The 27,757-nt window shown below is 44.3% G+C and overlaps 1 protein-coding gene and 1 long non-coding RNA gene across 3 annotated transcripts in view; one reads left to right on the top strand and one right to left on the bottom strand.

Moving 5' to 3' along the window:
- Positions 1-40: 40 nt before the first annotated feature.
- On the bottom strand, positions 41-15,686 carry LOC309348125. The gene is made up of 2 exons (XR_014159197.1): positions 15,523-15,686; positions 41-428 (listed from the first exon to the last, which is right to left on the bottom strand). It is a non-coding gene; the product is annotated as an uncharacterized lncRNA (long non-coding RNA).
- The window catches only part of ANKH (ANKH inorganic pyrophosphate transport regulator), a 127,712-nt gene continuing 107,942 nt past the window's right edge, over positions 7,988-27,757 (top strand). The window contains exon 1 of one of the 2 annotated variants that reach the window (XM_081873090.1): positions 7,988-8,968. In XM_081873090.1, coding sequence (XP_081729216.1) covers positions 8,873-8,968 — 96 coding nt within the window. In that variant the 5' untranslated portion in view covers positions 7,988-8,872. Of the gene's footprint in view, positions 8,969-15,954; positions 16,168-27,757 lie in introns of those variants that run through there. The other variant, XM_081873091.1, reaches the window with a different exon arrangement.

The following is a 27,757-nucleotide window of genomic DNA, read 5'->3' as shown; positions in this document are numbered from 1 at the left end:
GAAACCCTCTATAGCTCACAAAGCTGGCCACCCAAACAGGTTTGGAGGATAGCTTGGCCTTAGAAAGGAAGCATTTAATTCCACACTGAATTCCACCCTTGTTAATATGAGGCTCTAAAAGAGCATAACAATATGAACACCCTTGTTTACAAGCCTGAGTTTCTGTGGTTGTTCATAAACTGCAAAATTATCTTGAAGGAAAGCCTTGACTCAGACAACACTGTTCCATATACAAATCCTTGTGGCACCAAGGTTAGAACATCTTGTTTCTTCTTTTGACTCTTTTGACTCTTTTGACTCAGCAAGTTATTGGGCATCAGTGATTTCTCAAAGCCAGGGAAGATTGAAATATAGTTTCTTCGCCATTTTGAAGTGTATTGTTTTTAACCGTAGGCCGACACAGCAATTATTTCTACATATCAAGGGCTCTGCAAAACACACAATAAATTTTGTGAGCCCATTGAGACTTCCCAAATTCAGGTTTGCTTTAGGTATTATTCAATGACAGGTGGTGACATTGGAACCTCCTGATAATTTTTCCAGTTTTATTGATAAACTTTTTAATTCTTTTGAATATCCTCAAATGATTGCTTGAAGAGGAACCTTGAAAGTGAAACTGGTTTCACTTTGGTCAAATAGAATTCACTGTGTGTACAAATAGGAAAACAGGTAAGTGTCGTCTCTGAGAGTTATTGATAGGGGCCTCGCGAGTGTTATTTGTCTTGTGACAAACAAGTTGCAGATATTTAACTGCACATACGTATCCTTAAAAATAATGAGCTCTCCTGTGCATTCCTATCCATGTTTATTAAAATGCAACTCCCAAAGTGTTTGGTGAGATTTACTCAAATGTAAGTGTGCACAGGATTGCACCTTTAAGCTATCTGCAACTAATGTGGTCCATTTATTTAAATGGGTCTCATTCTCAATATATTTGTTATGTTTGTAATTAATATTGTCACAATTTTACCATTAAGAGTCGAACCAAATGGATAAAAAAAGCAAAAGATTTCTTTCATTAGGAAATCTCTATTTCTTTAGAAGGTTCCTGAATTCTTTTTTTTTTTTTTTTTACTCCAAGATGTTCATTCTTTAGATAAGACTTTTCAGCTTCCAGTGTAGAGGGTTTTACAATAGGACAACCTTATCTACATTATAACAAACAAGGTCTGGAACACTGACTAACGACAACACGCAAATGCAAATATCAGCTGTATTTCGTTTTGCAACTGTCCTTGTCTTTGAGCTCCATACAAATAAATTAAACATATTACCCTCTTTTTACTGCGGAAAAAGAGGATCCTAATCTCTATGGACCATTAGCCCTGCTGGCCATACCACAGCTACAGAATGCTGCCTGGTTTTTTGGTTTTTTGTTTTAAAGGTAAAGGACCCCTGGATGGGGCCAACATTTGTCCACAGACAGCTTTCTGGGTCATATGGACAGCATGACTAAACCGCTTCTGGCGCAAGAGAACACTGTGATGGAAACTAGAGCAGATGGAAACGCTGTTTACCTTCCCGCCATAGCAGTACCTATTTATCTACTTGCACTGACATGCTTTCGAACTGCTAGGTTGGCAGGAGCTGGGACAGAGCAATAGGAGCTCACTCTGTTGCAGGCATTCGAACCGCCGACCTTCTGATCGGCAGTCCCTAGGCTTAGACCACAGCGCCACCCACGTCCCTTAGCATATTACATATTTAGGTATAAATGTGCTTTATGACATACTTTGGGTACACTTAAATGTTCTCAAAAGCATGCTTAATGACAGGAATATGGGAGCAGGAACTGCTACAGGAGAGGACTGGCAGGTGGGATTTTTAAAATTTTTAACTCCTCCTGTGCTCACAGAATTCCCTCTACAAATCCCACAGCTTGTTAACCAGTTCTGCTGGGCTTATTTTGGTCTGTTTGTTTCTGAGCCCCTCTAGAGGAAAACAAACACATTAACAAGTAGGGATGTGTGCAGGGGAGAACTGGTAGCTTAAGTTAAAGGTAAAAGGACCCCTGACCATTAGGTCTAGCCGGGAACGATTTTGGGGTTGCGGCACTCATCTCACTTTATTGGCCGAGGGAGCCGGCGTACAGCTTCCGGGTCATGTGGCCAGCATGACTAAGCTGCTTCTGGCAAACCAGAGCAGTACACAGAAACGCCGTTTATCTTCCCACCAGAGCGGTACCTATTTATCTACTTGCGCTTTAACATGCTTTCAAACTGCTAGGTGGGTAGAAGCTGGGACTGAGCAATGGGAGCTCAGCCCGTCGTGGGGATTCGAACTGCTGACGTTCTGATTGGCAAGTCCTAAGCTCTGTGGTTTAGACCACAGCGCCACCCGCGTCCCGTTAGAAAATGGTTAAGACACATGCCCTTGATGTGCAAATGCTTTGCCTGCTTCCCACTGCATTAGCATTTTCTGCAGGGACAGGGGATTGGGAACACTGGTTCTTTCTTGCGTTATAAGGTCCTGTCCTTCAAACACATGTTGACTAAATGCAGCAACAATGAATTTGAAAAGATATCTGTGCCTCGAAGCTGAAACTGTTGGAAAGAGCCATCAAGGGCAAAGCTGGGATTTTCCTCACTATTCCTCACTATTTGTGGATTTGAAATCAAGGCTGGATCAAGACCTTTTGCTGCCTGAGGCAAAAAACAAGATGGCAGCTCTTTTCCAGTGTATGTGCTGTTTGGACTCTCACATCAACATTGGGACATCCTCCTTTGCCCGAGAATGTAGTGGGTTGGTTTGGGGGCACAGGATGATTTTTGTAGCTGTATTTGTGGTAGGAATTTTGAGGTTTTAGATATATTGTAATGTTCATAAGCGTACCAACCAAGCACGTACATAGATCAGCACAGGAAGACCGTCTTGGAACCATTTTGATTCCTAAACTGAGCAAATGTTTTCTCTGCAAGGTCAAAGTGGGAAACCTCCCCATTGTCTCTTTCCTCACAAATCCTGTCTTAAGGGCACATTTAAGATATGAATAGGGTGTGAGCCTGTGACCTGGCCCAGGAACTAAGTATTTATCATTACAAAAGACTGGCCAGGCTTCCCAGGCAATCCAATCAAGTAACCTGCCAGAAAGGAGATAAACAACAACAGGAGAAAAACAACATTCAAATTTCTGTTCAGACCGCCTTTTCTGTGATGTAGGTATGATGTATCTGAGGGGTGGTCTTAGGTTACACCCCTTCTGTGATGTATATATGATGTTTCTAGGGGTGGTCTTGATCTACAGGGTGGCAGTTTCAAAAGTTTTTATAAGGCCTTGTACGCCATTTTTCTGGGTTCCTCCTGTCTCCTGCGGGTGAGGGGAGCACCCTGTTGCAACAGATCAATAAAGATCAAGCTTACTAGCTGCTTTGCTTCTCAATATTCTCTGGTTGGCCTCTGTTATTCTCTCCTACCAATAGGGAACCTATGTAAGGACTCTATATGGGCTCTTGGATACCCCATAAGGGAAAAGAGCAATTTTTGTTTACAACATATTCTCTATTCTCTGATAGCACACCTTCAGGCTGAGGTGGCCACTTCACTCTGCCTCATTTTGTTAGGAAGCTTCCCTTCTCTTCCTGTGTTCCTCACAACGTGAAAGGAGAACAAATATTAACTGGCGCTGTCACTTGGTTACTGAAACCTGAGTTGATTTTCCATCAGAGCAATCCTAAAGTTGTTTACTAGGGAGTAAGCCCTGCTGAGCTCAGTTGGACGGACTTCTGAGTAAACACGCACAAGAGTACATTGTTAATCAATTAGGTAATTAAATCTACATCAATCTGTGATGGAATAAAACCAGTAGAACAGAAGATATTATTTTTAAATGAGAAAAGAATGCTAAATTATTGGAATCAGCTGCTGGGCTGGGAGGAAGAGAAGCAACAGCAGATAGCAGGGTGAACTGCTGTATTTGCCATCTCCACTTGCGACCCTCCAACTGTTCCTATTTTACAGGTACAGTTGCGGATTTACAGAAGCCATCCCAGTTTCTGATTTGATCCTGGAATGTCCCGCTTTTCCTTAGGACGTCCCTATTTTCATTGGAGAAATGTTGGAGGGTATGGAGTTATGCAACCCCTGAGCCAAGAAGTAACTACGTATAGGGAGGTTTTTAAATGTTTCATGTTTTATCGTGTTTTTATATATGTTGGAAGCTGCCCAGAGTGGCCCGGATAACCCAGTCAGATAGGTGGGTTATAATTATTCTTGCTATTTTTCTAGCGAAAGAAGTGCCAGAACTCATATGAACACCTCCCTCATTCTTTTATAATGGCAATGGCACCCACTTGAGAGGTGCCAGAACTGAATTCTAGCAAGTTCTGGCTGAAAAAATGTGATTAGGATGATTATAATATAGGACGTCCCTATTTCCCCCTGAGAAATGTTGGAGGATATGTACTTGCTGCAGCTTTTGCCAGCTCGGCTAGTCTCCTTTGCCCACCCTCTTTCCTGTCTCTCTACAGAGGCCGCTGGAACCAACGGCCCTGTGACGAACAGAAGGTCATGATGCAAGATTACTTATTGGAGGCCATCCACAGCTTCTTTTTGAACTGCAAGCAGCCCATGATAGCAAGTTTATTTGCCTTTGAGGCCAGAAGTGTCATCTTGTAACGAAGAACTAGTGCTAGTATTTACTTTCTCCCCTCCTGATTCCTTTACCTTTTGTGTCGTATCTTTTAGATTGCAAGTCAAATTATTGCTCTTTGAAAGATGTCCTGGGAACCTTTTTCAGCTGAAGGGTGTGGTAAAAAATGCTTTAAATAAATAAAGGAATAGTGCATGCATGTACACACACACACACACACACACACACATGCAAACTGCAGAGAAGGCATGCCTTTTTAGCAAGGACAGTGCATGTCCACATTGGTGTTTTTTTTAATAAAAAATAATTGTTTAAAAAACAATTATTGTTAGCCAGGGATTCCTTTCCAAATGATGAAAAAGTTTTATTGGACTAGAAATCGCAAGTCCAATATTTACCTACTTCTGCAATGAAAATTGCCCATTTAAAGATTTGTTCAGAGCTTAGGCTGCATACAGAGGTACCTTCAAATCGTTTGTTCAGAGGTTAGATTGCATATTCCAACATACCTTTAAACAGAAGCCTAGCTTGTCCCCCCCAACCCACCTTGCCTTGAAGTGAGATCCATTTAGGCCTCTTGCTCAAAGATATCTTGCTGTCCAAGGTGAAGGACAATGTGATTCCCCGCCCAGGACATTAAAAAGGGGTAAAAGACCCCTGGACGGTTAAGTCCAGTCAAAGGCGACTATGGGGTTGTGGCGCTCATCTCATTTTCAGGCCGAGTGAGCCGGTGTTTGTCCATGGTGTTTGTCATGTGGCCAGAATGACTAAACTGCTTCTGATGCAACGGGACACTGTGACGAGGAAATGACATTTACCTTCCCACCGCAGCGGTACCTATTTATCTACTTGCACTGGCGTGTTTTCGAACTGCTAGGTTGGCATCTGTCTCCTGAGAAATCTCTATGTGGGACAAGAAGCTACAGTTAGAACTGGATATGGAACAACTGATTGGTTCAAAATTGGGAAAGGAGTACGACAAGGCTGTATATTGTCCAGTGGCGTAGCGTGGGTTGTCAGCACCTGGGGCAAGGCAAGTAATTTGCACCCCCTAACCCGTGGATTTGTGCCCCCTAACCTGTGGATTTGCGCCCCCTAACCCTAACCCCCAGATGTCGTGCCCAGTGTGGCCGGCCCCCCCTGCACCCCCTACGCTACACCACTGATATTGTCTCCCTGCTAATTTAACTTATTTGCAGAATTCATCATGCGAAAGCCTGGGCTGAATGAATCCCAAACTGGAATTAAGATTGCTGGAATAAATATCAACAACCTCAGATATGCAGATGACACAAACTTGATGGCAGAAAGTGAGGAGGAATTAAAGAACCTTTTAATAAGGGTGAAAGAGGAGAGTGCAAAATATGGTCTGAAGCTCAACATTAAAAAGACTAAGATCATGGCCACTGGTCCCATCACCTCTTGGCAAATAGAAGGGGAAGAAATGGAGGCAGTGAGAGATTTTACTTTCTTGGGCTCCATGATCACTGCAGATGGTGACAGCAGTCACGAAATTAAAAGATGCCTACTTCTTGGGAGAAAAGCAATGACAAACCTAGACAGCATCTTAAAAAGCAGAGACATCACCTTGCCGACAAAGGTCCGTACAATTAAAGCTATGGTTTTCCCAGTAGTTGACGTATGGAAGTGAGAGCTGGACCATAAAGAAGGCTGATCGCCGAAGAATGGACGCTTTTGAATTATAGTGCTGGAGGAGACTCTTGAGAGTCCCATGGACTGCAAGAAGATCAAACCTATCCATTCTGAAGGAAATCAGCCATGAGTGCTCACTGGATGGATGGATCCTGAAGCTGAAGATCCAATACTTTGGCCACTTCATGAGAAGAGAAGACTCCCTGGAAAAGACCCTGATGTTGGGAAAGATGGAGGGCACAAGGAGAAGGGGACGACAGAGGACGAGATGGTTGGACAGTGTTCTCGAAGCTACCAACATGAGTTTGACCAAACTGCGGGAGGCAGTGGAAGACAGGAGTGCCTGGCGTGCTCTGGTCCATGGGGTCACAAAGAGTCGGACACTACTAAACGACTAAACAACAACAGGTTGGCAGGAGCTGGGACAGAGCAATGGGAGCTCACTCTGTCACGGGGATTTGAACCGCCGACCGAATCCCACTTCAAACACTGGGATTGATACAACCACCAATCTTTTTAGTCTGCAGTAAGACCTACTGCATTCAATGGAACTTACTAAGTGTGCACAGGATTGCACCCCTAGGCTGCAATATATGCTTACTTGAAGTGTTACAGAACTCAATGCAGTATACTTCTAAGTAGACAGATGTATAAGAATACACTGCTAGATGCAGTTACTCACTGTATACATGCATCCCCTACCTGATGGTACCTAGCTCAAATGTAGTTCTGGCAGTATCCCCAACATCTTAGACGAAGAAATATATTTTGGTGTGGTGGTGATTAAAATGTTATAATATAGTAGATTAAAATGCATCCTTTATGGCTCAGCTCCTGCCCACCAAATGCTCCCTGTGTGCATAGAACAATATGTGTAATTCTGCTCCAGAAAATAGCCACAATGTTTTTCCGAAATGATACCATTTTAAAACCTCTCTTACTCACTTTCTGTCCTCATTTAACACAACTGAAGAGAAACTCCATGATAAATATATATGTGGGAGAGATGGGTTATTGGTTTGTTTTGTCCGTATTTATGTTTTTATTATGCATTTTGTGCTTTTTTATCTTGTGTTTTTATGTTGTAAACTGCCCAGAGATCTATGGATGGAAGACGGTATACAAATTTAATAAATAATGATAATAAATATATTTAAACAAACCCTTAAGATTGGTCCTTTGGAAACACTGTGTACAACTGGTATTACAAATGTTTTTGGTTTGAGATTGGGATTGAGATTTTTCACAATAATTGTAACAACACAATCCTTTCTGAGACACAATGTTCCTAAGGGAGTGGAGTCTTTCTCTACTATAAGACACTGTGATGGCCACTAACTGTTATTTAAACAATAAACAAGATTAAATGAATTCCTGGTCCACCTAAGGAAAGCTGTCTGAGATACCTCCATTGAACAGAGATACTGTAACTCTGAAGACCAGATCTTGGGAACAAAACGCAGAAGGGTTGCTGCCTTCCGGCCCTCCTTATGACCTTCTAGATACATTTGGCTTGCCTGCTTTTGCTGGGAATACAAACGCTGGTTCCGATCCTGCGAAGGCGCGCTCTTTAACCCTCTTTCGCGCTCCTGTAGCATTGTTTGGCCTACGCTCATCTCTGCAGCGCGCAAGGCAGCCTGCAAGCCGGAGGCTGATGCTGTGCCCGGGCTCCGGCGATAGGAGGAGCAGCAGCAGCTAAATAAAGCCTCTCTTTCTCTTTACTTTTCCTCTTTAGGGGAAAGAGGAGGGAGGGAAGAGAAAGAGAGAGAAAAGATAAGCAACGAGCCTGTGCCAAAGAAGGCCACGTGCTTATGGAGCACTGGCAGAGCAGCAACCCAAATAACATTTAAATTTTTTTAATTTCAAAAGAGCAGGGCCTGCTTGTGTGCGTGCGTTGAACGGCCTCTCCTCTAGCCTGCTTTACGGTTCTTCCTCCGCCGCCAGCAGCAGCAGCAAGCAAACTCAGCCGCTCCCCTCCCCACCGCTCACCCGGGAGAAAGAAGAGGCGGAGGAAGGAGAAGAGGTGGTGGTGTAGGAGGACGACAGGCAGCCGGGCAGATCCTGTCTGATCTGTGCGCCGGTGATGGGTGGTGGTGGTTTGTTTTCCTTGCCGCCCTCCCCGCGGCTCCCATCCTCTTCCTGCAGCCGGCTCGCCTAAACCAAGGCGAGGCGCAAAAGCGCGGCGCAATTACGCGCGCCTGTTTGTTTTTTTGCCCTCCGGGTTCTTGATAATGGAAAAAGTGCCCAGAGAAATTTCTGGCGGCGATGGTGCTGGTGCCGGCGTCCCTCCTCTTTTTTTTTCCACCAGCAGCGGATCACTATTGTGTGGGAGGAGGGCAGCGGCGGCGACAGGGATGGACTTGGTCTTTGGGATTTCTTGCTAAAGGGAGCAGCACAGACACCCGGCGCACCAGACCAGCAGGGAGGCGGACGCGAGAGGAGCTGCTGCGCTCACTTGCTGCCGTTGCCTCCGCCTGGGCGCACCATCGCCTTCTCTGCCGGCAAAGCCACAAGGCTCTTCCGTAAAGAAGCGCCTGGCTTCTCCCTTCCTGCCTTCGTCTTCACCGCCTTCCCACCTTGCAGCCTCCCCGCTGCGGCAGATGTGTTTGGGGTCACCGCGCAGCTGGGACTATGGTGAAATTTCCGGCGCTCACTAACTACTGGCCCCTGATCCGCTTCTTGGTCCCTTTGGGCATCACCAACATAGCCATCGACTTCGGGGAGCAGGTAAGAGGCCACCCGCGGCCAGATAGCCGCCCATTCTTCTTTTAGTTTATGGATTTATTTTTATTTTTATTTGCAACTCTTTCCTGCGTACTCCCGAGGAAAGGAAGCCGTCGCTGGGCGATGCAAATCGCCTGCAAGGTTGCTACGGTGCTTTTGCCCGGTCTATTTTTAGGCTCCCTAATGCTGAGTGATGACAAAACGCCAAGCGCACTCCTTTTCCTCGGGAGCCCAGAAGCTCTGGCGGAGAGCAACAAAGCGCTGGCTGAATGTTTGAATGTCAGAAGCCAGCCGGCTTTCCTTTTCCAGAACATGCAAGGAACAGAGACCAGGCGCGGGGCGGGGGGGGGGTGGATTGTAGGGATGGGCTGGAGGGGGTGTGCAAACCAGAGGGAGGGGGGTGATATAACACTCTGAGAAAGGCACAGCCGACCTGCTTTGGGGGCTGATTCAGGCCACGATTGGAAATGCAAAACAGCCATTCATCTTCCTGCGTCTTGCAGGAAGGGGCTTTTGCTGTTATCCAATGTATGTGCTTTTCATTCTCCAGGCTCTTAGGCATCAGTGTTACTGGGGATGCAGCAAAGGCCTGAAAAGCTGCTCACAGAAGAATTATGTAATTTGGAATGCCACTAAGTACTGGCTACACGTACATACATTTAATAGGACACCTCGGCGGAGTTTCTGCAATCTGGGCGGATGTCAGGTCCATTGTTTATTAGTGCTAAATAATGCTCAGGCTGGAGGTGGTGATTATGGGTGTTGCACGCACATTGTTTTGCAGAAACATTTATAAATTCATTTGCTCACAGCTCAAGCTTGTGTATGTTTACTCGGAAGCAAGTCTCACAGTAACCCCAAATGAGCCTGCCCTTAATTGCTGATTTCCCCCTCCTCCTGGGGAGTTGTGGTTGTGGGTGAGGACTGAAGGTGCTAAACTTTTTTGCAGGCATCCATATTATTTTCCCCTACTCATGGTCTCCCCCCTCCCTTCACAGAAAACCAGGTGATGCTCTATCCCCTTCAGCCACCAATGAGCCAGTGGTGGGATGGTGTCAGCTCTGCTTGCTTGACTTAAGCTGCCCTTGGATGACTGAAGATGCTGTGTAATAATAGCATTAGGAGAGAGTGAGTGCATTGGGGGTGTGTGGGTAGGAGAGCTGTAAAGGGATCATGCTGCCAAATGCTTCTGCTTAGAAGTGAGGCCTTGTTTGTTAGGACTTGTGTAAACGTTGTTTTTTGCAGAGTAGACTTTGAAAGCTTATTGTTTTAATCCTATAGTATTAGCATTAGCCGGGCCTGTTATTCTTTAGTTGCAGGATAAGTTAGAGAAATGGTTTTTTGGTAGTTTTCTGCAGTAAACAACTGTGTGCATTTCAGCTGTATATGTCTGCTTGCTTGGTTTACCAACATGAACACTCTCTTAGGTCAATGAAGTAATCACAGTGGGAGAGCTGGGAAGCCCCTGTAATTTTCAGGTGTTTGTACCCACCAGAGATGCTTCACATGCTATAGTGGTTTTTTAAAAGGTATACTACTATATATATATTTTAAATATACACCAAAAAATGTAAAGCATGAATGTGGTGAACAGGTGTTTGAAGAAATTCATATCCAGCATCTTCATTGGAGTGCTAGGACAGTGTCTGGCTTTGAGCTCCTTGATATTTGCATTATTTGATACTGCCCGTGTTGATGAGCAGCAGAGCGTTTTTTCCTTTTGTGTTACTGCTCAGTTGACCAGGGCAGCATCACTCATTAGGCAGTGTTAAGTACTGCACGAAACTCTGTGTAAGTGATTAACAAATGCTAGAGAACAAAGGTTGATGCACCTCCTAGGTAGCTCATGTTTTCAACTGCTGGTTCATTCAAAAAAGTGAATGGAAAAAGAATCCCCCAGAATGCGTGTGTGTTAAAGGTGTGACTTGTACTTCCCCATGCTTCCCTCCCTCTGGGCCACTGAGAAGGAGGGAGCCCTGCATCTTGTACTTAAGAGCACAATATTGTACTCCACATTAAGTCACCTAGTGGTGACTTCTTATCAGTTCATGCAGGCCAGGTGCTGCCCTTCTGAGTTCTTTATCTCACAGTGCAATCCTATAGAGATATACTCAGAAGCAAGCTCTGTTGAATTTAATGGGGCTTACTCTCAAGAAAGGAGTGTACTCAACAGTATGCAGTATGAATGAGAAACTGCTTCCCTTCCTTTTTAAGGAGAAAGCGTAGTTGCAAAATGGTAGTTATAGGGTGCTGATGTGTAACTAATTTGTGTTAACTGATCTTGAGTTTTCTTGGAGGAGGAAGAAGATGTATCTTTGACTACAGGACACTCTTCATAGCATCATAGTGGGAGTTAATGGGGATTATGGGCTGGGATGGAAATAGCAATGTGGTATGTATATGGTTTTTACATGTGGCTTCTTACACTTAAGACTTTCAGCCAGCTGTTATTATACAGAACACACACAAACCTATTTTTACTGTTTGTAGACTCGAATAATCATTTATCTCATTCTCTGCCTCCCCAACTGAACATAATAAAGATGCTTGAAAGGGAAGCAAGGCATGCAAAGTTAGAAAAGTACAGTACATTTTTCTCTTCTAAATCTATTAGGTAGATAATGGCCTCATATAACAATTCCACTTCATAACATCTTACTGGGGTACCTGGGAGACTGTTACAGTGACCCAACAATCCAAGGTTTACTTTTAAGCTTGTTGCTTCCCAAAGTACCATTGTCAGATCCAAGTGAGCAATTGGTTGAATTGGAGAAGCATTTGTCTTCTGTGCCTACTCTGTTCTTAATCCCTTTTCCCATTCTGCTTGGTGAAAAGGTCCTTTCCAACAATACTCGCAACAGCAACAGATGGGGATCCAGTAAAAATATCAGTATATTCCAACTGGGTTTATTCTATAAGAACAACCAAAAAAATTAAAATATCAAAATCTCCCAATCAAGAGAGAAAATATCACTGTTTTTTTTTATTCACAACCTTTTAGTGCCTTCTGGTTTCTTGCAAATTTACTGAAGCAGAGCTAACTAGGAAGCCATAGCCAGCCCCATCTGTACTTCTGAAAGCGTTGCAAATGAATTAGGCATAATTGGCTCAAAGCCTGACCACCCCACACTCCTGAGTTATCAGTCGCTTCTTTCAAGAATCGCTTTGCTGAGCAAGGTCCACCTAACTCAGTTTTATGTTGCCAGTGGTGGCAGCCAGATACTTGTAAGTGCTAAGTACTGGGTCATTGTTCTTTGTCCTCAGTATCTAGTACAGTCATACCTCGGGTTGCGTTCGCAACCTGCGCAATTCAGCACTTCTGTGCATGTGCAAAGCGCGATTTAGTGTTTCTGCGCATGCAGGAACCCGTTCTGGTACTTCTGGGTTCAGCGTGGGCCGTAACCCAAAAACGCGCAACCCGCAGCATTCGCAACCCAAGGTATGACTGTACAGTGGTACCTCGGGTTAAGAACTTAATTCGTTCTGGAGGTCCATTCTTAACCTGAAACTGTTCAAACCTGAGACACCACTTTAGCTAATGGGGCTTCCTGCTGCCGCCGTGCAGCGGTGGCGTGATTTCTGTTCTCATCCTGAAGCAAAGTTCTTAGCCTGAGGTACTATTTCTGGGTTAGCGGAGTCTATAACCTGAAGTGTCTGTAACCCAAGGTACCACTGTATTTAGAGGTATACTGCCTCTGTTCTGTGTAGCTATGGGGTGGGGGGCTGATAGCCCTTTGTTTAAAGCCACCTAAATTGGCAGCAATCGCCAATAAATTTCATAGTTGTGTGTTGAACTACAGTTCTTTTTGGCTACAGCATATAAAAAACAAGTGTTAGAAACTCAGCTATCTATTATAACCCCCAAATGGCACCTTAAACCTAGTTTACGGTCGCCACAATGTAATGTCTAGGTGCTGTTTTTCTTTCGTAATGGAGTTTATTATTTATTTATTTATTATTTATTTATTTATTTACTATCATTCCTATCATTTCTACACCGCTTTATATTTTAAAGAACAAATTTCAGAACAGTTTACAACCCATTTAAACCATCAAATAAAGCAATCCGGAATAAAACAAATTCAAGCTTCAAGGAGAATATTTCAGACCCTCCTTCTCTTAAGTAACATCTTGCTTTCCCCAGTTGTAAACCTGACATCCCTAGATCTCCAGGTAGTTGCAGTTGGACCCACACCAGTCACAAAATGCACCCAGCACCTGGCTAATTTATAATACTGTCAAACACATACCTGGGACTGCAAGTGCTGCAGGCTTATTGGAGGTGGTTATAACAATTGGGGCAGTAGTTTTGATGTGTTGAGAGTAGCATAGTATGTGCAAGTGCAACCAAATAATGTTTGTGCTATACTTTCTCAAATACCGACACATGTAAGGACAGTGTTGGCAGCCAGTGCCTCTACCTGTGATTGGTAGTATTCTTACTTAGGCAGAATTACTCTATATTAGGAATTCCTTCGGTAGAATTTAAGTCTACTACACCATTGTACTGTGACTTATTTAACAGAGTAAAATAAACAAGGCCATTGTGTGATAGCTAGCCAGCTATATGAGCTAGCTACTTTTTATAGAATCATAGAATTGTAGAGTTATTATTGCAAATGAATTAGGCATAATTGGCTCAGAGTGTGACCAACCCACACTCCTGGGTTATCAGTCACTTCTTACAAGAATCGCTTTGCAGAGCAAGGTCCACCTAATTCAGTTTTATGTTGCAAGTGGTGGCAGCCAGATACTTGTAAGTGCTAGAATTTAAATAGAATTTAAGTCTACTACACCATTGTACTGTGACTTATTTAACAGAGTAAAATAAACAAGGCCATTGTGTGATAGCTAGCCAGCTATATGAGCTAGCTGCTTTTCATAGAATCATAGTTATTATTATTATTTAATGAATTTACTGTATATACCAGCCTATACCCGGGGGTCTCTGTTGGAAGAGACCCTGAGTATCCTTTAGTTCAACCGTGTACAATGCAGGAATATGTAGCTTCCCCTTACAGGGATCAAACTTGCAACCTTGGCATTATCTGTGCCATCCTCTAACCAACTGAGCTATCTTGTGTGCCCTTGTGGGGAATGCGCTTCTAAATAATCCCTGAAATAAAAACAAACTTGTGTATTCCCACCCACCCCAGATTCTCAAGGCCTATTTTCTCATCTGAGGGTCTGATATGGTAAATGCCCATTGTCACTACCTACCATAGCAGAAAGCACATACACACATTTTTTATTTTTATTTTTTACTGTCATGGGCCAGGAACAACAACAAGAAGCCTCGTGATACTGAGTTGTGACTATAGTCTCTTCTGGTGGTTGCATGTTTAGAAACCTGAGGTCCGGTTATTCAGTTGACTCTAGAGTTTTAGCACTGATCCGTCCTGAATGAATAGGACCAGCTTTCGGCTTGAGGGGCACCTGTCCACTATACAGGGGTGTCCCAGGCAGCCATAATGGGGGGTGGCTCTATGTTGGGCCTTTCACAGCATTTTAGGGAAGCTAAATAGGAGGCCCATAGGTGCCCCATTTGAGAGTCCCCGGACACGTATTGGCAACAGTAAGGCCCCATCAGAATTATGAGGCCTAAGCAGCTGCCCCAAAATGGCAGGTATTGCTATAGACCAGCCATGTCCAAAGTCCATTTCAGGGGCCTACTAATCCGGCCTGCTGGTCCATTTAATCCAGCCCCTGTGGCAGTTTATTTCCTGGGGTAAAATCCTAAAAAACAACAAGACCTCAACAACTTCAATCCTAAAAGAAACTCAGCAACTCCAACCCTAGAAGAAGCTCAACAACATCAATCCTTAAAAAAGCTCAACAACAACAACTTCAATCCTAAAAAAAAGGTCAATAACTTTGGTTGGCCCTTTGGTCGGCCCCCACAGCCCTTCACTTCATCAAATCTGGCCCTCTTTGAAAAAAGCTTGGACACCACTGCTGTAGACCTTGTAAATAAATGACACATTTGAGGAGGGATAGTGCGGGGAGGGAAATGTTCGGCGATCATAAGATTATTCAAAATGGCAAAAGGCCCAAGGAAGAAGGCTCAAAATAATCCTCTGCTATTAGTTTTGGACATGACAGTGTGTGAATCACAGAATCATAGAACTGTAGGGTTAGAAGGGACCACGGGGTTCATCTGTAATAATAAGAATTTAATAAGAATTTATTATTTATACCCCGCCCATCTGGCTGGGTTTCCCCAGCCACTCTGGGCGGCTCCCAACAGAATATTAAAAACACGATAAAACATCAAACATTAAATGCAGGCATCTTTTGACCAATGTGGGGCCCAGACCCATGACCCCCCAAAATCTCATGCTCTACTATGTCAGATAATTATTATTTTTTTAAAAATAGCATATATAGTATTACATTTTGGTATGCCTACTTTAAAACAGTGGGTGATAACTTTTCAACTTAAACCGATTAAGGGCAGAGATTTAAGAAGGGTTACTTTGGAAGCAAGGCCTGTTTACATTATTTGAGGTTTGCTTCTAAATATATGTGGTTAGAATCAGGCTACAAAAGTTTCTTACCTTAGCGTGTAACTGAATTCAGTTTTTTTCCATTTTGGATGCTGAAGGATTATCTGTTAACTTGAAAACTTCTGTATCCTTTCCCCTGCCAGATGTTGATTTAACAAAGAGAGCATTTTAACTGTACAGAAAGCACACTTGGGGTTGTGTGTGTTTGTGAGAGAGAGAGTGTGTCACAATTTTCTATTGTGATGACATCAGCATATTGTGATGACGTGGGTATATTGCAATGATGTAACAATCAACATCCCAGAAGAAAAAGTTGAAGCCTACAAACCTTTCAGTGTAAAAGGAAACATGGAAATAATTTCAAATAACTGTAAAATGGCCTTCTTCCACATGCGTTGTGCCAGTTTGGAATAATTCTTAAGAAGGTGCACTGGAATGAATCCAGCAGTAGCTGAAATATTAGTATTTGGCTCATACATAACTGAACGCCGAGAAATGTGAGCTTTTTGGAGAAATATTCCTGGCTTAGCTGCAGTGGAAGACAGCTGAATGTTTTGTTAGCTCAGATTGCTTAGTTTTCCAGTTTTTCTGAATAAGGAGAGTGGAGAATGTGACAGAATGAGCGGATATTTTGAAAGGGACTTGAGAGATGGAGCAGCCACCAAGAAAATCTACCTGATTCCCTGACAGGGCAAAGTAAGTGAAAATGTATCAAATGATTGCATCTGGCCTGTTTGTTGCTTATGAATTCTACACAGGGACGGTCACTTTGAGATTTACTCCAAACAGCCATGGGTAAAATGGCCACTTGTTTGGTTTTTAAATGGCTGTTGGGTTTAGTGACTAGCTGACTTTTAGAAGACATCTGAAGGCAGCGCTGTTTAGGGAAGTTTTTAATGTTTGATGTTTTGTTGTATTTTTAATATTTTGTTGGAAACTGCCCAGAGTGGCTGGGGAAACCCAGTCAGATGGGCGAGGTACAAATAATAAATTATTATTATATTATTATAGTGAGGTATTATTTGGCTGATTGAGGTTTCCTTCTGGCTTCCCACTACTAATCCGGTTGCTGTCTTTCCTGTGGACACATTCGGATCACTAGTGCTTTGCCATTCATTCGATTCCTTCGCAAAACAGGGATTTATGCCTCAAGGGTGCGGGCGGCAACCATTTTGCGCGGGGCCTTCTGTTCCTGGCCCCCGCGTGCGTCAGCAGAGCTCACTTTAGCCCTCCCTATCCTGCTTTCTCCGGGGTCCAAATGGACCCTCGCGTTGGAGGTCACTCGCCATTTCTGAGGGGCACAAAATGGCCTCCCTCTTGTATAAAGTGCCAAGTCCCATGGGGAGTTGCTCTCGGGCAAGTATATACAGTGGTACCTCTAGCTGCGAACACAATCTGTTCTGGGGTGCCGTTTGCACCCTGAAAAGTCTGCAACTAGAATTGCGCTTCTGCGCAAGTGCGGAGCGCGATAGAACGCTTCTGTGCATGTACAAAGCGCGCAGAACGCTTCTGCGCACACATGTGCGGGGGAACGCGGAAGTATACAGTTCCGGGTTTGCTGCATTCGCAAGCTGAAAAGATGCAACATGGACATAACGCAACATGAGGTATGGCTGTACAGTCATACCTCGGGTTGAAGTACCTTCGGGATAAGTATTTTCAGGTTGCGTGCTGTGGCGACTGGAAGTAACGGAGTGCGTTACTTCCGGGTTTCGCTGCATGCGCAGATGGTCAAAATGACGTCACGCGCATGCACAGAACCGGCGACCCGCGGACGTGGGTTGCGTTCGTTTCTGGATGCGAACGCGGCTCTGGAATGGATCCCTTTTGTATCCAGCGCTACCACTGTACAGGATTGCAGCCCTTAACAGTTGTTATAAGAAAAACTGCTTCCTTTCCCTTATGGGGTATCCAAGAGCCCATATAGAGTCCTTAAGTGGTTTCACTATTGGTAGGAGAAAATAACAGAGGCCAACCAAAGTATATTGAGAAGCAAAGCAGCTAGTAAGCGTGACCTTTATTCAAGGGACTGTTGCAAAAGGGTCCCCACTCCCCACACCCAGGAAGGAGGAGAACCCTGATCAATGGTGCGCATGCGCTTGTATAGACTTTTGAAATTGCCCACCCTGTAGCCGAAGGACCCCCCCCCTAAAAAAAACCCTGTCATACATACATCACAAAAGGAGGCGATCTATGGCAGAAATCCTGTCTGCCAGGATATCTGATAATGGTCGCTGATTGTATTACCTGGGCAGCCTGGCCATTCTTTTGTGATGGTTAATACTTTAGTTCCTGAGTCCAGGTAATAGGCTCAACCTATTCATACACAAATATGCCCATAAGACAGGATTTGCAAGCAAAAAGACAATGGGACGGCTTTCCCTCCATTTGCCTCCCTTACAGCAGAGGAATATTTGAGGTCATTGGGAGAGTCAGAATGGCTTCACGATTGCTCTCTCATACTATTTCAGACGCGTGGTTCATATATTTAGATATGTGTGCATTTATGAATATTCTGTATTTGAGACCTTACAATTCTTATAACACAGTCGTCATGTACCCGATGCACATGATGTCACATACAGGCACAGATTGCGCGTGACGTCAGCGCCCCCCCCATGTCGGGCGCAACTCTGCGCCTGTGTATATGTGTGTGTTTGTTTCTTGGCGCATGTCCATGCATGTTGACGGGTGTGTATATCTCAAAAAGAAATTATTAACAATGTGGAATAGGTGGGATAGAAAACTTTTTATTAGAGTTATAAAGAAGAGGATAAAATCATAACATAAGGATCCCCCAAAAGCAGTGGATTTTTTTTTTTAAATTGGTGTATGTAAAACTGAAAAATATATTTTTTTAAAAAAAAAAGAGAAAAAGAAAAACTTTTTTATTTGATGGGGTTTTCTGGCCAGTTTGATACCACTGATGATTCTGCTCAGGATAAGAGAAATCTCTCCCCTCAGTTATATAGTGAATTTGGTTAAGTGATGCCCCATAGCAGAAACACCCTCACAAACATTTGGACAAAAACAGCATACAAGGATGTTGTTATTACAATTTTATTAAGAAACCTTACGCATAATTTTTTAATGAACGTTTCCTTGGCTGGTTCCTCCCCTCCCCTTCCCACATTTATGGGAGGAGACATCTTAGTGTCCCTTCTTCTCTCAGTAGATTTATAGGATGCAGGTGTAATTGGACATGTTAATGTGCATTCTGTATAATACAAAGTAGTAATTAGAATTGTAAAGTGTTCTGGTGGCGGAGCATTAACTTGAATTTTATAACATGACATTAGGAGTGGCTTAATAGTCATAATTTAATATCCCCTGCCAACCCCGCCCCCCACACCAGGGTTCTGTATGGTGCCTTACAGATTCCTCTAATCCAGTAATTTCCAAATTTTGAACTGTTGTAAAAGCACCGTTCTTCCCTTGCAGTAATATAAGGCTTGTGAACTGATAGTATCCTAACATCATTGGTTGTTCTGGCTTCTTACAAACATCCTCTACTTGGGTATGGTTGTGGTGGTTGTTATTTAAATTTCTATCCTGCCCTTCCTTCCAGGTGAGCCCAGAGTGGCAAAAAAAATACAAAACAAAAAACAACAACAAAAAACCAACAAAGCAGTGAAAATACAATTAAAATAAAAACACACTTAAAAACAAACCACATACTCTTCCGGCTAATTATTTAATGTTTTAAAATTCCTCCTGTTTGTTGAAACAAACACACTCCACCGGGGAGGTAAAGGTAAAGGTAAAGGGACCTCTGACCATTAGGTCCAGTCGTGGCCAACTCTGGGGTTGCGGCACTCATCTCGCTTTATTGGCCGAGGGAGCCGGCGTACAGCTTCTGGGTCATGTGGCCAGCATGACTAAGCCGCTTCTGGCGAACCAGAGCAGCGCACGGAAACGCCGTTTACCTTCCCGCCGGAGCGGTACCTATTTATCTACTTGCACTTTGATGTGCTTTTGAACTGCTAGGCTGGCAGGAGCAGGGACCGAGCAACGGGAGCTCAACCCGTCGCGGGGATTTGAACCACCGACCTTCTGATCGGCAAGTCCTAGACTCTGTGGTTTAACCCACAGCGCCACCGGGGAGAGCATTCTGCAAACCTTGTATTGCCGCTGAGGAGGGGTCCTGTTGGATTTCAGCACCAGATTTCAGCTTTCTATGCGCAGACATGGAGGAGACTCTTGTATCTCTGTGTGAGTCAGTGTTCTGGGCTTGCCTCCTATCAATCAAGATGCATGCCTAGATTAGTTACTCATTAGAGCCACAGGGGATTGACTCCTGAAGGCGGGCAGTTTTTTAACACTTATCTAAAAGCACGTATTTCAGAATATGAAACATGTGTCCAGGTTTCATGCAGTGTGCCTCAACCTTTTGCAAATCGAAGTCGCTGCCAGCAGCAACGATGTTTTGTTTTGTTATAGTTAAGGTCACTTGCGGAGCTTTATTGATATTTTTAAACATTTCCTGTGGCTTCCTTAGAGCTGTTTCTTTGTCTCTCGGAACAAGGTAACGAACTCTGCAGTTTCTCATTGCAATCCTCCAAGGAGCTCCGTGTTCCTTGCCATCTTATCCTTTGAAATAGTGAAATGGGACTTTTTGTTAATGTGCAACTAGGTCACTAGATTACATTTCTTTCGGGCCGCTTGTAACGTTACATTCTGTTGCTATGTCTTCTGATAACGTGGATGGGCGGCAATCTAAATTAGGCCATGGATAGGGGGGAAAAGAGAGATTGTGTCATGTAAACTGAGCTGAACTACTGGGGACACCAGGAGTTCTTGTGGAGTTCATCTTTTCTCTCGTTTTTTTCTAGATTAGGGGCTGTCTCCTCGTGATTTTTTAGTTTAGCTGTGAGAGCAAAACCCAACATGAACTTAACTGCATGGTAGTTCTCCCACTGAATGCAAGGTGTTCACCCCACAAATGGCTGTGTGTGGTCCTTGATCTGGACTATAGAATGGGCAACAGTGTTGTTGTTGTTGTTGTTGTTTAGTCGTTTAGTCGTTTCCGACTCTTCGTGACCCCGTGGACCAGAGCACGCCAGGCACTCCTGTCTTCCACTGCCTCCTGCAGTTTGGTCAAACTCATGCTGGTACCTTCGAGAACACTGTCCAACCATCTTGTCCTCTGTCGTCCCCTTCTCCTTGTGCCCTCCATCTTTCCCAACATCAGGGTCTTTTCCAGGGAGTCTTCTCTTCTCATGAGGTGGCCAAAGTACTGGAGTCTCAGCTTCAGGATCTGTCCTTCCAGTGAGCACTCAGGGCTGATTTCCTTAAGAATGGATACGTTTGATCTTCTTGCAGTACATGGGACTCTCAAGAGTCTCCTCCAGCACCATAATTCAAAAGCATCAATTCTTCGGCAGCAGTGGTAGGATGCTGTAAACTTAACCCTTTGTCCCCACTTCAGTCCTGATTCAGATCAGACAACCCCCAACACCTGCAATTTGAATTGCAGTCTGTCTGTCTTTCTCCCAGTGCATGGGGGTCCTCATCTGGATTACAACCATAGCATGGGGCAAAGGCTTAAAGCGCCCTATCTGCCATGCTGTGGCTCACCTGGGATAGCTCAATTGGTAGAGCACAAGATGCTTAATCTCAGGGTTGTGGGTTTGAGTCCCACATTGGGCTAAAAAGATTCCTGCAATGCAGAGGGTTGGACTAGATCAGTGTTTCCCAACCTTGGGCTTCCAGCTGTTTTCGGACTAGAATTCCCATCATCCCTGACCACTGGTCTTGCTAGTTAAGGATGATGGGAGTTGTAGTCCAAAAACAGCTGGGGGCCCAAGGTTGGGAAACGCTGGACTAGATGATCCTTGTGGTCTCTCCCAACTCTACAGTTCTGTGATTCTGTGAAGTTCAAGGCCCCTGTCTGGCAATTTGTGGGGAGTAACCCCCACTGCACTTAAGGGCAGAACTTCACGGTTCTGGCCTCTAACCCAGGCATCCCCAACCTTCGGCCCTCCAGATGTTTTGAGACTACAACTCCCATCATCCCTGACCACTGGTCCTGTTAGCTAGGGATCATGGGAGTTGTAGGCCGAAACATCTGGAGGGCCGCAGGTTGGGGATGCCTGCTCTAACCAAAGGTTCTAGAGTAACCCCTTTTCCTGCAAACTCTAATTAGGTGTTTTTTCTGGAATAATATTCTGGGCCTACCCAACATGGTGCCCTCCATATGCTGTTGGATAACAAGTCATGCTAATTTAGTTGAGATCCTTGCATTGCAGTGGGTTGGACTAGATGACCCTTGGGATCCCTTCCAATTCTATGATTCTAAGTCCCATCAGCTCCACCCAGCTTAGCTGATTGTAATGGGTGATGGGAGTTGTCTCTTTAAACACACGCCCAACATGAATGCCCTGGGCCAGATATCTGGGCCAGATAGCAATAAATTGGTGCCTTACTCATGAATATGGAGGTGGAAACTGTCATTAGGTGTGTGTATGTTTGCTCACAGTTCATTTAGATGGCATTAAATAAAGAATTAGACTATCTATACCCATTACCCATAATGGCTAAATGGAACCTCAGGGTTCTAGGGCAGTATTGCTTTGAAGGTGACTAGAAGTGGGTTGTTGTATTCATGTTCAATTTAAAAGTTTCCCAGAAGGATCTGGTTGGCCTAGAACAGGGGTCAGCAAACTTTTTCAGGAGGGGGCCAGTCCACTGTCCCTCCGACCTTGTGGGGGACCAGATTATATTTTTTGGGGGGAGGAAATAAATGAATTCCTATGCCTCACAAATAACCCAGAGATGCATTTTGAATAAAAGCACACATTCTACTCATGTAAAAACACGCTGATTCCCAGACCGTTTGCGGGCTGGATTTAGAAGGCGATTGGGCCGGATCTGGCCCCTGGGCCTTAGTTTGCCTGCCCATGGCCTAGATGACCCCCAGTCTCACCCAGCAGCGCCATTTCTGCCTTATGAAACACAGGAAGCTCAGCTATTTATTCTATGACTTGCCCATATTCATGTCAGCTGGCCCAGGACTGTGACTTCTTAAGTTCTTTGGTCTGGCAATAGATGGCCACTTTTAGTGCAGACCTGATTTAGGACATGGGGAAAAGCGCTAGGCAAACCTTTGTATTCTGCACCATATGTAGAAAATTCTGAGCCACAGAAGCTGCATAGCATGAGAATTATCAGGGAACTGTCCTTTTGGGGACTATTGTGAAGGCCAAGTAGGCCTTTGAAACCTCACATGAAGTGTAATAACTGCTGTTCCAAAAATCCCCTAATCTCGATGGCTTATCGCCACAACTATTTCTGTTGTCTTGTCTCACCAATTTAATTGGTATTTATGAAAACTGCTGATGTTCCATTGATAAAGGTTTGTGTGTGGAGTTGCTCTTCTGTTGGTGGAAGCTATTTTGATACTCAGCATGGAGGCCTCTGCTAAGAGAAGGGAGGAAGTCATTTTATCTGGACCCCCCCTCCAAAAGAGTTTAAGGGGTAATGTTCAGAGGACTGCCCCCCCCCCCAGAGCAGCTGAGGGGAAGGGTATTTGCATAAATTGCCTCCTCTCTTCAATTAGCACTGACCTTGCCACAAACAGGACTACTTCCACTCTCTGAAGGGAAACGTTGGACACAGCCCAATGTTTCAGCTATCCCAAAGGACTTGGGATGGAATGAAATATCGGCAAATGTGTGGCCCATTGTACATGTACACTGATTCTTCTTTGCAGTTGCCTGCTATCCAGCATCTGTAACTATATTTCTCCCACCCAGTCCCACACCTGATTTTGGAGCCGCACTAGAGGGGGAAACAATTTAGAATTGCCTGCTGGGCATTTGCAGTAGAGAATTGGTGAGTGGTTAACGCCCCCCCTGCTCTCTGCATATTGTAATAAACAAAATCTGCCCTTATTCCCTTATGGGGGTACACAAGAGCCCTTGTAGAGTCCTTTGTAGGTTCTCCATCGGTAGGAGAAAATAACAGAGGCCAACCAGAGAATATTGAGAAGCAAAGAGCTAGTAAACGTGATCTTTATTCAACTATTGCAACAGGGTGCCCCCTCACAGACAGGAGAAAGGAGGAGGAACCCCTAACAAAAGCGTGCCTGCCCTTATATAGACATTTAAAGTTACCCACCCTCAAGTCCATGACAACCCCCAGAAGCATCTGGGGCAGAAAAGGCAGTTTACAACAGAAATCTGAGTGCGTTGTTTATTTCCTGTCTGGCAGGCTACCTGTTTAATGGTCACTTGACTGGATTACCAGGGGAGCCTGGCCAGTCTTTCGTAATGATAAATACTTAATTCCTGAGCCAGGTCACAGGCTCACACCCTATTCATATCTTAAAATGTGCCCTTAAGAGAGGATTTGTGAAGAAAAAGACAATGGGGAGGTTTCCCACTTGGGCCTTGCAGAGAAATAGTTGAGGTCAATTTGTTCAGGACTTTTTTTTCTGTGGGGTTTCAGACATGTCGTTTATATATTTATGTACGTGTTTGCTTGTTACATTTATGAACATTTATTACACATCTAAGACGCTGGTGGCGCTGTGGGTTAAACCACAGAGCCTAGGACTTGCCGATCAGAAGGTCAGCGGTTCGAATCCCCGCGACGGGGTGAGCTCCCGTTGCTCGGTCCCTGCTCCTGCCAACCTAGCAGTTCGAAAGCACATCAAAGTGCAAGTAGATAAATAGGTACCGCTCTGGCGGGAAGGTAAACGGTGTTTCCGTGCGCTGCTCTGGTTCGCCAGAAGCGGCTTAGTCATGCTGGCCACATGACCCAGAAGCTGTACGCTGGCTCCCTCGGCCAATAAAGCGAGATGAGTGCTGCAACCCCAGAGTCGGTCACGACTGGACCTAATGGTCAGGGGTCCCTTTACCTTTAAGACCTTAAAATTCTTATAACAGTATCATCACTTCTCCCCTGCAAGTGATATGCAGCACCCATAACACCCATATTCTGAGGGAAACACAGGGTTGGGAGCCTTGTTTTCTCTTCTTGACATCTAGTTCTGCCCTCGAGATGTCTACCGATATACAGGAGTTGCTATAAATAAAAGAAGTGTGTTTGCCAGCAGTTGCTAGTACAGTATGCTACCAGAAATACAGGAAAACACTTCTAGCTTCCATCCCTCACAGTGTCCTACAGAATCACATTACTGTACTTAATGGTGTAACTTTGTAATTAAAGAGTCGTGTTTTCTTGTGGGATATTTCTGCAGGACATCGGCACCCCTGATCTTTTTTTAGCAGTGTTGGTTCACAGAGAGGCTTGCAGCACTAATAATTCCCCTTTCCAGTTGTTAGTGCCATTGCAACAGGAATTTGTTTAGAGACTTTTAAAAGGGTTGCAGGTGTGTGCCTGGACTCACCTGTGTGCAGCCAGCACTCATGTATGTTCATAAACACTGCTGAAAAGTTTAGGATCTTTTGCTGATGCTTGTTATGAACGTGTTAACCCATAACCTTATGCCCACAAGGAGCTCTTCTTAGTTTATTGTACGAAATAGGAGTATCAGAATATATGTATATTCTGCTACAATAATATGTATATAAATGCGGCTTGGGACAGCAAAGTTACAATTTGATGAGGTAGCAAATTCTACAACACATACACACCTTGATTAAATATTAAAAGATTCCCTAACTATTTTTAAAGGCCTGTAGAAATGTGGGTATGAGAATTTTGCTATAAACCGACACTAGAAGTGGGGAGAAGGGAGAAGGAAAGTATAACTACCAGAAAGTATGGGGTTCAAATAATATTCTTAGCTAATGCTTCCTAATAGGGAAGGGAGGGATTTTGAGATGAGAAATTCCTCTCTTTATCCCTGCCCATTTCTTACCTTGCCCATCCTAGTGAGAAAATGTCTGAAAACTGGCCATCCTGTTTGTTTAACAAAAGGATGAAAGACTTTGATAGTGAGTCGTTATCTGACCATCTCGGTCTGTTATCTGCATTCAGATCACTTGGCCATTGTGCTGATGGCTCCCATTGAGAAGTTGAGTAAACTGTATGTGGCAACTAAATTTGCATGTGTTAATCTTCAGGTCAGATATGGGTGAACTCTGGATATGCCTGCATGCCTTTCAGGAGGAGGCAGGAATCAGGATTGTTCCAGGGTCACCAAAGCTCATCATGGAGGGTCTTCTGTCATATTGGAATTATGCCAACCTTATTATTAATGCCATGAACTACAGAGATAAACCATATCATAAGTTCAGATTCACACACACCTACACCTCTTTACAGGAATATTCATCAGTATATAAATGCTAATGAATGAATGGTGCTCAGATTACCATAACACACAATGGATTCTACAGAAGCAAAATATATTCAGAGTGGCACATAGTTGGATTGCCCACCATTATCACCAGGCCCTGGGCCAGCTTTTGTGAAGTCACCATGGAAGATTGCAATTTACGTATTTTGATGGATGTTGGGAGCCCATACCTGTAGGTTTCCTCCTTGGAAACCACTCCATTTTCCTTTTTCTTTTGACTCTTACTTTGACTGGATTAATTCAGGTGCTTAACGGGGACTGTGTGTGTGTTGTGGTATGGTTTCACCTTATTAATACAGAGTTCCAGTGGTGTATGAAAGGGGATGGCTTGGAGTACTGAAAGGGTTTGCCAAGCATTCCCCAACCAGCCCGGGAATAGAGCAACTGGAGGGGCTCTGTAAGCATGCTGTATAGCTATGGATCTGTTTGCACAGCCAGATTGTTGACTAAGAAGAACTCTGCTGAATTGGACTAAAGGTCTATCTAGTGCATGGGTAGGCAAACTAAGGCCCGGGGGCCAGATCTGGCCCAATCGCCTTCTAAATCCAGCCCACGGACAGTCTGGGAATCAATGTGTTTTTACATGAGTAGAATGTGTCCTTTTATTTAAAATGCATCTCTGGGTTATTTTGGGGGTATACGAATTCGTTCATTCCTCCCCCACCCCACCCCCCAAAAAAGACCGGCCCCCCACAAGGTCTGAGGGATAGTGGACCCTGACCCCCTGCTGAAAAAGTTTGCTGACCCCTGCTCTACTGCATCATCCTGTTGTCCCCTAAAGCGTTCCTTGGAAGAGCATACACAGTGGATGACAAAAGCCGTCCTGGTGGTTCTCCAGCAACTGCTGTTCAGTACAGTGCTGTCTCTGAACCTGAAGATTCTTTTTTTGAGCCACCTTCATGCCCAATAGCCATTGATAGACCCATTTTCCAAGAATTTCCCTAATCCCTTTCCTAAAGCCATGTGAGCTAGTGGTCATCAGCACATCTTAGGACAGTAAATTGCATACAAGAATCATGTGTGTGGTGTGAGTTACTTTTGGTTGTTTGCCAGTTTGATCTTCTCACATTGCCTTTTTTTTGTTTTATTTGTTTGTTTCAAAAGGCTTGTTCCACAGGTTAGAACTGTGTATTATTAGTTTCCCTGTATGTTTTCCTTATCAGCATGATGCTGGCAACAGCTAAAAGTAGGGAGCAGGCAAACCACTGAAGGGAATCCGTTTGTGGTAAGGAGGAGCCTGGCAGAGATATCTAATACGTCTAATTGCAGACGTATGTAATCCTTGGATAGAAGTGCATGTTACGCAGCCGGTTCTCCTTTTAAAACTTGCCACTGCTGCTTCTTTGCAAAGCAGCATCAGGGAAAGGAGCTATGTGGAAAAGGGAGCAGGACAAAGGATGTTGTTGTTTAGTCATGTCCGACTCTTCGTGACCCCATGGACCAGAGCACGCTAGGCACTCCTGTCTTCCACTGCCTCCCACAGTTTGGTCAAACTCATGTTCGTAGCTTCAAGAACACTATCCAACCATCTCGTCCTCTGTCGTCCCCTTCTCCTTGCGCCCTCCATCTTTCCCAGCATCAGGGTCTTTTCCAGGGAGTCTTCTCTTCTCATGAGGTGGCCAAAGTATTGGAGCCTCAGCTTCACGATCTGTACTTCCAGTGAGCACTCAGGGCTGATTTTCTTCAGAATTGATAGGTTTGATCTTCTTGCAGTCCATGGGACTCTCAAGAGTTTCCTCCAGCACCATAATTCAAAAGCGTCCATTCTTCGGCGACCAGCCTTCTTTATGGTCCATCTCTCACTTCCATACATCACTACTGGGAAAACCATAGCTTTAACTATACGGACCTTTGTTGGCAAGGTGATGTCTCTGCTTTTTAAGATGCTAAGTTGGTCATTGCTTTTCTCCCAAGAAGCAGGCATCTTTTAATTTTGTGACTCCTGTCACCATCAGCAGTGATCATGGAGCCCAAGAAAGTAAAATCTCTCACTGCCTCCATTTCTTCCCCTTCTATTTG

The sequence above is a fragment of the Podarcis erhardii genome (genome assembly GCF_964252035.2).
Source record: "Podarcis erhardii genome assembly, chromosome: 8".
Taxonomy (NCBI): domain Eukaryota; kingdom Metazoa; phylum Chordata; class Lepidosauria; order Squamata; family Lacertidae; genus Podarcis; species Podarcis erhardii.
This window is presented reverse-complemented; position numbering and strand designations above follow the sequence as displayed.